At 52.4% G+C, this 14,130-nt stretch overlaps 1 protein-coding gene across 1 annotated transcript in view; it reads right to left on the bottom strand.

Annotated features, from left to right (window-relative positions):
* XXYLT1 (xyloside xylosyltransferase 1) overlaps window positions 1-10,940 on the bottom strand; it is a 29,773-nt gene extending 18,833 nt beyond the window's left edge. Inside the window, exons 1-3 of the mRNA XM_010001737.1 lie at window positions 10,932-10,940; window positions 10,637-10,786; window positions 8,895-9,042 (exon numbers count right to left, since the gene is read on the bottom strand). Of these exons, the coding sequence (XP_010000039.1) occupies window positions 8,895-9,042; window positions 10,637-10,786; window positions 10,932-10,940 (307 nt within the window). The remainder of the gene's footprint in view (window positions 1-8,894; window positions 9,043-10,636; window positions 10,787-10,931) is intronic.
* Window positions 10,941-14,130: the final 3,190 nt, after the last annotated feature.

Below are 14,130 nucleotides of genomic sequence, written 5' to 3'. Positions count from 1 at the left end.
GTGGCTGCTGACAGCACAAGTGACAGTGCAGTAAAGAGACAGGAGTGTCCTCTGCTGGCTGCTGCTCTTCGTGCTGCAGGGCTGTGGCTGGGGGTCTAGGGAAGGGCTGGGGATGGCGGTGCATTTTGCTCCTTGATTTGAACCATCAGAAGGAAGAGAGCAGGGTGGCCCAGGCTCACTGAGTTGGGGTCAGCAAAGCTTGGAGGGCTCAGGTCTGCTGATCTGCAGCCGCTGGGCACACCTGGACAGCTTCCTTTTCACCTCTCTCCATCACTTTGAGTTTGGCTCTGAAAGTCAATGATTTTATTCAGCTGAACCCATTACAACAGGAGGACATCTCAAAGAATCCAGGAGCTGTGAAAGACCAGCAGTGACTTTTGGATCACTGTCCTGGGCAATAAACCTCCCAGAGCAGGGCAGCAGCATTCCCTGCTCTGGCGGGCAGCGTTCCTGCTGGCAGCTCTGCACTGCTCTGTGAAGGCACCTGCTCCGGCTGCAAATCCAGGATCCTCCACCCTCGCCGGCCGACAGGGAAGTGTGGCTGAGAAAACTCCACGCCTACAGCCAGCACCAAGGCCAGGCGTGGGCACAGGGCAGGCAACAGGCTCTGAAGGTTCCCTGTGCCACCTGGAGGGCACTGCCCAGCCAAAGCAGCTGGCCACCCCTGAAAGCCTGAGCTGGAGCAGGGAGCAGAGCACAAGGGCAGGACATGCTGGGTGCTCCGTCCTGTCCTTCATTATAGGCTCCTGGATTTTGGCTCACCACCTGCGCTGCCAGCGCCCCTGGCTGCTCTCCCTCCTGCTGTCAGCAGGGCTGTGAGCAGCTTCCCCTCTGACTGTGCACTCTCCCTGCCAGGCCTTAATTTCTCCACAGATAAAGTCTCCCGCTCTGCTTCCAGGATTAATCACCGCTGCTGCACAGCTCACCTGACAGTGCCAGGGAGCCTGGAAAGGCAGCTGAGGCAGGGCCAGGCACGACACATGCAAGTACAACAAGCCCTGCAGAGCTTGCTGCTAGTGTGCTGGCAACTGGGGGCTGCAGGCCCCCTTCCTAGGACTGGCTGCTGCTCTGGAGCCCACCCTCCCAAGAGAAGATGGTCCTATGAAGTCCAGGTTGGCCATGCAGCCAAGGGTTCCTCTGCTCCCTGGGGTGGCACACCAGCCCTGTTCCCCATCCAGCAGCCTCCGCTCCCTGCAAACAGGCTGCCAGGGGAGGGCAGGAGGCAAGATGGGACACGCCCAAGTGCCCCAGATGCTAACCAGGTCTCTGCAGCATCGATAAGGCACCTAAGGGAGCAGAGCAGAGGCTGCCATGCAGCGCTTTCAGCCTCTCGGCTAATTAAAAAATTAGGCTGCCTGCCAGAAACAGATAACAAATCACTGCTACCACCCACCCAGGGCAGGCACTTGGGCGAGCTCAGGGGTCTGTCTGGTGCAGCAGCAATGGCCCTACGTGCTCATGGCAGCACTGTTCTGCTCACCTTGCTCCACACCCTGCAGCCACTTCCAGAGGGACAAGCAAGACTCAGCAGGAGACAGATGCATAGTGTTCCAGGAAATTAATTTTTCTTGTGCATCCAATTGTCTCCTTGTAATCCATCAAGGTCTGAGGGACTGATATTTAATGGTACTCAACACCTCAGCTCTCAAACGGACTCCAAGGCAGAGACATCACTGAGCACGCGACAGTTGCAGGATGGAGCTGGAAGTGCTGCTTGCTATGTATTTAATACACAGTGCTGCTGGGGGAGGAGTGTGAAGGCACTCTTTGGAGCTGAAGGAAGGGCAGAAGGAAAACTTACAATCAGACAAAATAAGGTTTTATTCCAGGTTGCCATAAATTACAAAGTAGTGAGGATGGAAAGCTGTGAAGTAACACGCAGGTGAGACGGAAAAAGAAACAAAAAAGAGGTATAGGAAATGCATTAAAGGTAGGTGAGCTCATGTCCTGATAAACTGCACATGGTGGGGGAAGGGGCTGCAGGCAGATTTTGTCCTTGTTTCTTCCTCCTAAGCAATAAGGAACTACAGCAGAGCAGCCCGTGGGGGAGAGCAGCCCTGGCAACAATGCTGGGTGACCCCCCTGCAGCTTCTACTCTTTGGGAAGAGGGGAGCAGGGCTGGCTGGGGGGCCAGCACCCACCCACAGCACCAGGTGCCAAGACCCCATGCTCTGCAGGGAGGGGGAAACAGCCGCCTGCACTCGCCCCAGCCTGACAGATCTAGGACATCCAAAAATAATCAATGGTGGCACCGCAGCGAGGGGCAGTCAGTGGAAACGATGAGGAGTGACACCACTGCGGGGGCCGCGGGTCACGCTGGGCCCCAACGGCGGCAGCGCTGCAGGGAAGGGGCCTCTGCTGTGCCAAGGCCCCGGGGGGCTGCCAGGCACCTGCCAAGGAGCATCCATGTTCCCATCGCCTCAGCAGTCCTTCCCAATGGCTCCTGTGCAGCAGGGCTCAGGCCAAGGGGACCTCCTGCCAGGAGACTTTCATCCTGCAGGCAGCTGAATGGTGTTAGTATCTCATTTTGGCAGGTGAGGATCCCCCTCCAAGGCAACAGACTCAGAAGTTTACCTGGGGTGGGCTTACTTAGAGGTCTGCTGTTGCCTGCTCCCAAAAAATACCACGGAAACTCCCATAGCACAACAGGCTTGTCTCAGTAAGGAACAATGACTGGCACAGATCTCCCTATAGCTCACAAATCCATCATTCCAGCTTCTTCTCATTGCAGGAACTGACATGAGTGAGCAAAGCCCAGAGACACGCTGGGGAAGGAATCTTACTGTTTTTCACGTGGCTGGGACATAAAGCAGGAGGTTATGAGAACACACCACAAACTATTAAGAGCCCCTCAGTCTCTGTAAAGATGGGAACATTTTTGCCAGAAAATAAACCCTTCAGCTACTACAGCATCCCATGGGAATTGCGGCTTGAGAGCATGTGGCTCCGGTGCTGTCTCTCACGACTCCACCACAGACCCCAGTTTTCTGTGCCTCTTCACATCATCTCCACTTGGATAATGCACCATCAGGCCTGGAGCACCCAGGACACAAGCACTCACCTCCTAGCATGCTTACAACCTTCTGCATCTCTGCACATCCTGATCAGATGGGGATCAGCAATGATGGCAGTGCTCAGCCAGCAGGAAAGAGTCAGGAGAGCCACAGTCAAAATGCTCATTTATTGTTATGTAAGTTGCTGAATGTCATGGGTAGCTGAACTGGGCACCCGTGACAGGAGGAAGGAGGGGAGGGGATGCTCCCTCATCTCCCTCTGCTGGGCTCCTCTTTAGGGACCTTTCATGCACATTTCTCTGTTCACAGTGTGACATGGGATTAATGCACCTTAACTCAATGCACACAGGTGCTGTCAAGGGGAAACATCGCGTGCAGGCACCTGGTCCTCTGCAGGGCAAACAGCCCAATCCAGGCAATCCTACCTTATGGATTTGAACATGGCAGCTGCAATGGCAAACCCTCACACACACATGCCAACAAATTTGTTTTCCCAAATGCAACAAATCACATTTTCAGGACACTGCCTGCTTTTACAGAAGCACACTAGCAGAAGGCAGTTACTTGTCAAGGTGTTGTCCCATCAAACACATTACTTCCCCAATATCTCTGCTTCACCTGCTCCCCCAGCTTCCTGGCTCTCCACTCCACAGCCCGTGGCAGGAGGACTCTGGGTGCCTGGTCTTGGAGCAGGCAAGGTGCCCTGAGAAGGCAGAGCACAGCTCAGTGCTTGCTCCAACACGTCTCTTCCCTGGCCTTTGCCCTCCCTCCAGCTCTGCTCGCTGGGAAAGGCGTCAGCTGATTCTCACAGAAGCCACTGTCTCCAGGACAGGGCTCCCGGAGCATAAAAGACTAATATCAGTTCCGTGAGAGGTCAAGCTGAAACCAGCAGCTGGAGCCTGCTGCAAGCAGCACCAAATCCCAAGCAGCCTGGGACTTGGTCACTGACAGGCAGCTTGAACAAACATCATTAAAATCACGTCTACAATTAATAATCAGTACAGCTGTTGATAATGAGCTAGAGAAATTGCCCTATTCAGAGCCTGAGGCCAGGGAGAACTCTGGACCTCCTGTTTGACCCCAGTGTGTCACAGCCATTACGGCCGGACACTTACTATTAAGCCAATGGCACAGCTCCCTGCCAGCAGCCACCTCCCCAGGCATGGTGCTGCTTATTCACCTGCAACAGTGGCTGTGCTTCTCCCCACCAAACACAGCCGTGGCCCCCACGACGTCCTCCTGCATAGCTCCCAGCTCAGGGAGATCCCAAGCAGAAGCTGTGTCTGTCAGACAGCAGCTTGCCGTGATTTCCTCTTCTGTAAGGCAGCCCAGCATCTACAATATCCCATGTCAAGAAGCTCCACAGATCACCCTATTTGTGTGAATAACCACTGCACTCTCTGTTTTAAACCCATCTCTTGTCAACTTTGATGCCCTCCAGTTCTTGTACAAACATTTGCCTTACACAACCCATGGCTTCATGCACTGCACCACTACCCCTTCAGCCAGCTCACTCCCAGACAAGAGGGTCTCAGTCAAACAGGTTTGTCCCATACAGAAGCCATTGCTCTTCTCTGAACCTCTTTCATACAGAAACTTACCCACTTCTCCCACTGATGCTTACTTCCCTTACAAGTCCTTGATAAATAACCTCACCAAATACACCTCAGATCAAGCTCTGGAGTTTTCAATCAGCACATCCCTAGCTGTGTCTTCATGGTAAACCAATTCTTCCTGAAAAGCACCTTACTTGGGCCAAGAACTCCCTGAGGAGCCCACAGCTTCCCATGGCTGCCCCTCTGCCACCCCACCTCCTCCTCCCCTTGCTGCGGCACTGGGAGTCTGTCCCGTGATCTTGCCTACCAGACAGATCTACCTAGACATTGCTCCTTCATGTATCCATAAAGAGGGTGACCTGCCGAATGCTTTGACGTTACACGAGAAGTGATTAGAGGGATTGAAGCCAGTCAGAAAGTGAGAAGCCACCTCTGGGTAGGCATACTGAAAAGGAAAGTTAAAAGGTCTGAGACCTTGTCCTCCTTTCCCCTCTCTCTCTGCAAGTCCCAAGATCATTTCATGGCTGGTATCGTCCTCATCCTGGCAGCTCCTCCTAAAACTGAACCCTGCTCATTCTCTCTCTGTGTAACTTTCCCATCACTTCTCCCTTGCAAAGCCATTGAGATGCATCAAGCCCTCTTCCAGCTCCTCGGGCCTGGCCACACCACATTAAAACAGGATTTATGAGCCTCAAGCACGGACAAGAGTTACGCAGTCTGCACTTCTGCATGCTGCATACCAAGTCCCCAGCTGGTTTAAATCAGATTAACTCCACTGATGTAAGGCATTTAAGGGAAGAGAGTTCCATGATTTACACTGGCTAAGAAGCTGTTATATTATAGCTTGGCAGCTGCAGGATTTTATCTGAAGATTTTTGGGCAAGGATCCCAAGCAGCAGTGGCAAACCCCATTTATTCTCAGTGCAATATACACGCAGCCCACATGTGTTTCACAAAAGTTATTCTTTAAAACAAACAAACAAACAAACAAACAACTGTGCTGTTCAGTTGTGCATGCCATCACTCTGCAAAGTCAGCTCCCCATCACAACATCAAAGCTTCCAGCAAATCAGTAAGTCATGATACTACAGAAATGCCTCCCTTCAAAAAATTATGAATCTGGGAAACTAAAGCCAGGCAGCTTCATTGCAAAGGCTGCTAGCTACTGAAGAAGCCCCTATACACCTATTAATACAAATGTGTACAAGCACACAATGGAGTTTAATATTCAAATCGCACCCTTTATTTCTGCTGGAGGATGTTTCAGCTTCCAATCAAATCTGGCTTCCACAAAAGCTTTGACGTTACACGAGAAGTGATTAGAGGGATTGAAGCCAGTCAGAAAGTGAGAAGCCACCTCTGGGTAGGCATACTGAAAAGGAAAGTTAAAAGGTCTGAGACCTTGTCCTCCTTTCCCCTCTCTCTCTGCAAGTCCCAAGATCATTTCATGGCTGGTATCGTCCTCATCCTGGCAGCTCCTCCTAAAACTGAACCCTGCTCATTCTCTCTCTGTGTAACTTTCCCATCACATCTCCCTTGCAAAGCCATTGAGATGCATCAAGCCCTCTTCCAGCTCCTCGGGCCTGGCCACACCACATTAAAACAGGATTTATGAGCCTCAAGCACGGACAAGAGTTACGCAGTCTGCACTTCTGCATGCTGCATACCAAGTCCCCAGCTGGTTTAAATCAGATTAACTCCACTGATGTAAGGCATTTAAGGGAAGAGAGTTCCATGATTTACACTGGCTAAGAAGCTGTTATATTATAGCTTGGCAGCTGCAGGATTTTATCTGAAGATTTTTGGGCAAGGATCCCAAGCAGCAGTGGCAAACCCCATTTATTCTCAGTGCAATATACACGCAGCCCACATGTGTTTCACAAAAGTTATTCTTTAAAACAAACAAACAAACAAACAAACAACTGTGCTGTTCAGTTGTGCATGCCATCACTCTGCAAAGTCAGCTCCCCATCACAACATCAAAGCTTCCAGCAAATCAGTAAGTCATGATACTACAGAAATGCCTCCCTTCAAAAAATTATGAATCTGGGAAACTAAAGCCAGGCAGCTTCATTGCAAAGGCTGCTAGCTACTGAAGAAGCCCCTATACACCTATTAATACAAATGTGTACAAGCACACAATGGAGTTTAATATTCAAATCGCACCCTTTATTTCTGCTGGAGGATGTTTCAGCTTCCAATCAAATCTGGCTTCCACAAAAACTGGTACCAACATTATGGAGCCAGAAGTGCCTGCAAAGGTGCACAGAAAGATGCAGCATTCAGGGCAGGTGAAACAGTACAGAAATGCACCATAAAAAAGGCTAATACAAAAGGAAGGTTTAGTCTTTTCTTTTTTCCCACCTTTGCAAAGTGGCTCCTTCATGCCAGTAGAGGCTGGTTTGTCTGCAGCAGGAGCCCAGTGCCATTCCCACACCACCCACCAGCCTGCAAGCAGGCAGCAGAGCTGCAGCCACCCCTGCAGCGCTGGCTGCATGTCAAGAAGCAGGGAAGGGGCTGGGAAGCCCCACCAGCCCCATAAATCACCAGGCACCCAGCAGAGTAAGTCTGACCTTCCTTGCAAGGGAAAGATAAATTAGCTTTACTAGGTGCTTCTGAAACAAGAACTATGCTTGTGAAACTGTAAAAATGCCTCTTTAAACATCTTTTGTCTCAAATGGACCACGGAAAGCCCCATCAGGCTGAGGGAGAGCAAGCAAGCTTCCCAAGAGACAAAACAACCAACGGTTGATGAACAGAGAAAAGGCATTTCAGACTGAGAAGCATCTTGCCAGCAAGCAGCACAACACGGATATCTTTAGCACATGGTAAACACAGAGCAGGGAATCACAATAAGTGAGTTAGCCAGCATTAATGCCATCATTTGTATTCAGCATGCTTCAAAGCACTCCCAGTGCAGACATCACCAGACAAAAAACTAACTACCCGACAGAAAACTAACTACCCAAGTCCAACAGGGAGCAAAGTACAGCGCATTTGCTGGATACCACAGAGTAACAATCAGTAGGGTTGGATGGGACCCTTGGGGCTCCCCTGCCCCATAGCCCTGGGGAGACGAAGCAGATCACCTCCCCTCCTGCTCTTCCCTAACTCCAGCACAAATTAAACTGGTCCATTGCTTAATGAGCTAGCAAAGGACACTGTACCTCCAGACAGTGACATGTCCACAGGAAGCCTCATGAGCCAGTGCAGAGGCAGGAGCTACTGGGCAGAGCCAAACCGGGACAGGGCTCAGCAGGGGCACAGGAGTCGTACCTGCCCACGTCCCAGCAAAAGCAAGACTGTGCCTGAGATTCACATTCTGCCAAAGTCTGGCAGAGGCTCCAGATGCCAAGGAACCTGCCAGTGCCAGTGGTACCAGCCATAGGAACAGCTATTTCAGCAACACACACGTGTAGCATGGGCCACCATCACATGCCATCCACAAGCAGGTTCAAGAGGCTGGTCACCTCTCCTCCCGGGGCAGGTGTACAGTTGGGCAGGACCCTGGGGATCCCTGCCACCCACACCCTGCCATGGCACAGGGAGGGCATAGGACCAGAAGCTGGCCAGGGAGGAAGAAGATGCTTCCCTCACTGGTGCAACAGGCCAGTGGGACACCCAGCAGGGAGAGCCCAGGGACAAGCACCAGGAAGAGACAGGCAGGGATGGAGCAGCTCCGGGGAAGGGGTTTGTGCAGCCAGTACAACGCTGGAGAGCACGCCAGTCCCAGGAGAAGCATCCCGTGCAGCCGGGGAAGGAAAACATGGCATCAACTGAGCCAAGCCCTTTTTGCCAGCTGCACTGTTTTCCTGCAGATTTGTTGTTGTTCCCGCACTCAGTAACAACAGAGCAAAGGCACAGTAAGGAAACTTAAGTGATCAGTGGTTGCTAACCAGCAAAGCTTTCCAAAAGCTCACCAAAGCCAAGAGGAAAGGCTTGACAACCACTCTCTGCTGACGCCTGCTAGTACACAGCCAGGACATTGCGCCACAGACACGAGGCACCTCTTTCTGCTGACATCCCCAGGAAAGGGGGCTATAAACACACAGGGCAAGCACAACTGCTGCTGCCTCACCTCTCCTACCATCTCAGCGCAGGAGGGATAACCTCCTGCCACTTCCACCAGAAGAGACCTGGATGTGGATGGTCTTGGATCAAAGGGACTGAATGACTACAGGAAGAAGCAGAATCCAGGGAGCCCATCACAAAAGTTCATTTACTTCCTTTGCATTTCAAATAGCAACAGACAACATTTTGGTGCAGAAGAAAAAGAGCCTGTGCTGCTGGGGGCAGCTGCTGCAGCAGCTCAGTGGACACTCACCTTTGGGCATGACACGATGCATCGCAACTGACAAGAAGAAGATGGAGTCACTGTAGTAGGTCCCCGATCCAGCGCTGAAGTGTTTCTGCATGGATTCAACAATTGGAAACAGCTTTTCTGTCAGCTCATTCACATCATGGACTATTACCTAGAAGAGACACCAGAAACACCACTCAGCTGCTGTGTCTGGGACTGGTCCAGTGCTGGTGGCCTTTGCTTAGCCTATGCTGGCACAGGGAGATTGTTAGAGCACAAGTACTGCTGGTGGTGGCATTGCAGCTGTACAAAAGGGCCTGTCTGCCCTGGCCCCTGCACAGCTCCCTGCCACCAGAGCCAGGACTTGCATGGTGATTTCATAAATGTGAGATAGGCTGAGAAAGACTCAAATCCACTCATACAATCAAGTCCGTTCAATGGTTTGATCGGGGAGTTTTTTGGTCAATTCTCACTGCCTATTGAAACCACAGATCTGGTCTCCCATATGGAGTCCATCAGCAAAGGCGACACTTGGCTCCGGGCTCTGGCATCCTGCCGTTTTGAGGCAAGCCAGACCACGTCACTTACCCTGAGGACCAAGACTTGCTCCCTGCTACAAAGGCAGGCTGTGACAGGGCCAGGAACCCAGCCCGGATTTCCTGAACATCAGCCTAGCAGGGAGCCAAGCTCTGCAGCACGTCCTGCTGGGGCTGGAGGGGGCTCGCTGATGAAAATCCAAACTAGAAGTTACGGCAGAGCCAAGCATCTTCTCTAGATGGAGCTCAGCCCACAGATGCCAGAGCTTTGCCCATGCTCAGCTAGCCATGCTCTGCACTCCTCAGCACTGCTACACAAGAACCAACCCTGAAACACTGGTGCAGGTCATGGCTATGGGCCAGAAACTGAGGCAACTGCAATTGTACCTTGTCAGCTACTGAAATTTTACAAGTTTATAATTAATTCTGGTCGAAGTCTCATGTTCCTGCAGCCTGCTGCTCATTATCTACACAGGATGCAGGTCACTGAATCACGCAAGATAACAGGAGGGATTTTGAGTGTAATTAAGAGAAACAAGGGACACAACCCTGGTGCAGATAAGGGGGAATGCAGGAACTTGAGTGTGGAGACTCAGGGTCAGCGCCGCCTTCTTTACCCCAGGGAAATTAGGAAGAGCCCAGCAAGAATTGAAGGCCAGTGTGGACACCACTTTGTAGCAGTACTCGAATTTTGCAAAGGGGAGCCTGTGGTCCTTGTTTGAGATGCTTCCTTAAGTATTCAGCAGGGAATTGAACCCCATGATCTCCATAGGTTCCTTCCAAACTAAACTATTCAAGAGTTCTGTGGTTTCACTCTTTTTTCCTACTAAAGCTTCATCTGCTTAAGAGCAAGGAGCTCTACACTATACACTTAAAAATTCAAGACGGAGCATTTGCTTTTTTAAAACTAAACCAAATCAAGTATGCCAGGGGAAAAGGTGGCCCTGGAGCCTGAGCTGGTGCAATTACCATCCTCTTTATGGGATGCACAAGGGGCTTTGACACCAAGAGGGGCTGGCACAGAGGCAGAGGCAGGGAGTGGTCTGGAGCTTCTTCCTCCCATTCTTTCTTGCAGAAAACGTTACCCAGAGCGAAGTGCTCTCATATCAGAGCAGAGCTGGCCAGAGGTGTGGAGCCACTCGTGGGACCGGCAGTGCGCTGCACAAGGCAAGTACAGTGGGGTACTGCTGGAGGACAGGCACAGCCCCCCTGCTGGGGGGGGCACCCCACACATCTGTCCCAGGCCGAGGGCTCAATGTAGGCCCTTGCCATCAGCTGGGTGTTGTAGGAGAGCCCTTGCACAGGCTCTGCAGCCAGCGTGTCCCTCGGCACGGCGACCACCCTGCTGATGTCCCAGCTGCTGGGCTCAGGGCCAAGGGCCTGCAGGAGGACAGCAGGAAAAACACAGAACAACATGTACCAGGAAAGCGCATTGGGAGAGCTCATCAGCAGCTGCACCTGGCTTTGGATAACACAGCAGACATAATCCTTCCCCACCACACTGCAGGGGAGGAAACTCCCTTACTGGGAACATGATAGCAGCATCTTGCCTCAGCCCTGCCAAGGTGCATGGCTGGCTTTGCCGTCACGGTTAGAGGCAACAGCACTGCAGGAAGGGGCAGGAGAACAGCACAGCTGCAGGGAGCGGAGTAGCAGCACCTGGAGCAGACTGGCAGCATCAACTGCTGCTGATGGCAGTGATCCCAGCTGACTGAACAGCAAAATACAACTATGTTCCAGGTAATTCTCCTGTACACAGAGCTGAGCACCACCAGCACCACCATCCCACAAATGAATGCATAATGCTCTGCTCCCAGCCCAGCTTCATAGGGACAGCTTCAGGGTCTGGCCAGACTGGAAAGGCATGGAGAAGAAATAAGCACCTGTAACTGCTCTTCTGCAGCCAGAAAAGGAAGCCTGAAGTCTGCATGGCACACAGAAAACAGCTGAGCAGGAGGAAAAAAAGCCACAGCAATCCAAGTCACCTCAGAAACAAGCAGAGTGCCTAACACTTGTGGACAAAAATAATGGGAAAATTGCTCCTGAAACTCCAGACACAGCATCATCTGCCTTCCATGCCCTGCCAAAGAACACAGGAAAATCTGTCTTTTGCCCACTCTTCGGTTAGGCACTTCTACAAAGCCAACTCCTGAGCAGCTGAATCTTCCTTCCGCAGCCACAGGCCAGCCAGCCTCTCCAAGACTGCAAGGGCTTCTCCTCTCCACACTGCTGATTTGAGCATGGCTTGTTGATCTGCTGCTAATTTTGTACCTCATTATTTATTTGTGTAGCAGCTTTCAGTAAATCCCCACAGCTAAATCAGACCACATTTGCTGAGGACATAAGAAAAGTAAGTTCTAGGGGTTTCCTGTGCAAGCACAGTTTTATAAACACACATCCCACACTGAGAAGACACCCTCAACTGAGTCACTAGAAGAAAACAACCAACACATCATTTGTCTTTAACTTTCCCTCCTTCTCAGACCAGGAAGTATCTTTCTAGCTCTCCTGTAAGCACAGGGTCACGGCAGCTTGGTGACATTCACCCCAGCACGTCCTTTCACAGCGTCAGACCCACAGAGAAGCCAGTTTGGCAGCATCATCTGCCAGGCTGATCTAAACTACCAACCAGGAAGAGCAACGTGTAGAGAGTGCAGAAAATGTTATCCTTGGAGGAGAAGAGAATAAATAAGTTACATAAATCAGCCCAAGGAGTCAGACTGCGCAGTCAAGCGTTGCAGGAAATGGGGCAAGCTGGGGCTCTCTGTAAGCATCAGATCGCCTGCTAAGACATGTCCAGGCTTGCTCCTGGGCACTTCCCGCTCGCTGGGAAGCAGGAGAGGCTGCAGAGATCACCGTGCAGTGCACAGGGCAGGACACGCTCTCTGCAACTGCCAGTATAGAAATCTTGGTGAAAGCCAACAGAAGCTCTGCACGCTGGGTCTGGGAGGAGGAGGCAGGGGCAGGAAGGCCGGGTCCCGCCGGGTGCCCACAGGCAGCGGGTGCTTCCCAGCCCACATCCTCCCTCCTCCCTGCTCCCCACCCCACGCGGAACAGCGACCCAGGCACCACATGGCGGAGCACCAGCACCATCTGCTGCTCGCAGGCAGCACCCTGGGCTCCTCATACCACATCTGGAACACATCTGCATAGGCTTTGTGGGACTGGTGACTCCATGTCACAAATGCCTTGCTACTGGGAAGCCCAGGTCTGCCCTGCACACCACTTTGGGCTCTGTACCCAAGCTGCTCACATTTATCCCAACTGCAGTGCATCCTAAAGCCCCCCTATTCTCACCTTCCTCTTCCTACCCTGGCAGGCTGCAGATAGCCACTTCAGTCTCCAGAAGATTTTGAAAGCTCCTGATTTTGCTCAGGGAGAGATGAGAGCTGGCCCGAAACCTAGAGTTGGGATCCAGGTTTGATTCCTGGGCTTCACCCTAACAGAGGACTCTGCTGATCCCAGCTCTGGAAGGAGGAGAGGGCAAGGCCAGCTCCAAAAGCAGAGTCCAAATCATACCCTTTTGAAGAGTAAGTTATGGTCATGGTTGTTATCAATCCTGCCTCAGCTCAAGCTGCCCTCTAAGCACTTTATGAGGCCTTGTTTCTGAGTCTGCTCTGGCAGAACAGTGTAAGAACCAGGAGAGTGTTCTGAGGACACCAAAAGAAACCAAGAAAGGAAAGGTCTCAGGACAGAGATGAGTTACTGCTGGAGCTACCCAAGTACCAGAGTGCGGATCAACCAGCTTCAATGTTTAGTGGCACTAAAGATCCAAGTTACAGTAACATTTCCTCCTTGATAAAGAAGAATGAGACAGGCTACAGCAAGAACAAAAAGGCACCTTCACCTGCTTATGTACCAGAGGTTGTCACAGTACTAAGCGTGAGGCTACCTGCTTCAGAAGCATGCAAAGGTCTGTGCTCTTTAGGAACTCCACCTCAAACCAAGCAGAAAGATGTGAAGTGCACTACCAGCCACAGGCCAGCTGATGAAACCAGGACACATCAGGGTCTGCCAGGGGAGAGAGGAGCAGCTGTCCCACTGAGCAGATCCCAGTGAGGTCTCACCTGAGCTCTCCAGCACACACTGCTTGGTCACAACCAAGAGAGATCAATTCTAGAGCACAACCTCCTTGCCGAGCTGTGAGCCGGGCTTTACAAGCACCTACAGAGTGCCCACCCGCATGCCCCTGCCTCCCGCCCCCACCTCACACAACGTGTAACCCACAGGCCTGTGTCCCCCTGGAGAAGCAATGCAGGCCAGGCTGCCCAGAGCATTTGGGTTCCCGAGGAGGGCAGAGGGCAGTAAGGCAGCCACAGGGGTGCCTGCCCACGGGGCCACTCGGGAACCCACCGAGACACAAACGTGTGGTCCTTACCCCGAGACCCCGAGCCAGGGCTAACAACGGGGCCTCTACAAGAGAAGCAGCACAGCTCAGGGCAGCTGCTCCGCTCCAGCAGAAGTGTTTTGCCAGAGATGCCCGTGGGCCGGGCAGCACACCCGTGCTGGGTGAGGCATCAGAGCTGCACCAGGACACCTCCCAGCAGGCAGGAGCGGGGAACGTGGGTTCTCAGCTCACGCACAGCCCCTCCAAAAGGCTCAAGGAGCCGAGGGAACGCGCCCTTCTCCGGCACAGACGGGAAGCGAACTCCCTCGGCGTGCAGCTACCGGCGCGGCCTCCCTGCTCCTCCCTTCGCCTCGCGGGAAGGTGGGCACGGCAAAGG

The sequence above is a fragment of the Chaetura pelagica genome, unplaced genomic scaffold (genome assembly GCF_000747805.2).
Source record: "Chaetura pelagica isolate M959 unplaced genomic scaffold, ChaPel_1.0 scaffold807, whole genome shotgun sequence".
Classification (NCBI taxonomy): domain Eukaryota; kingdom Metazoa; phylum Chordata; class Aves; order Apodiformes; family Apodidae; genus Chaetura; species Chaetura pelagica.
This window is presented reverse-complemented; position numbering and strand designations above follow the sequence as displayed.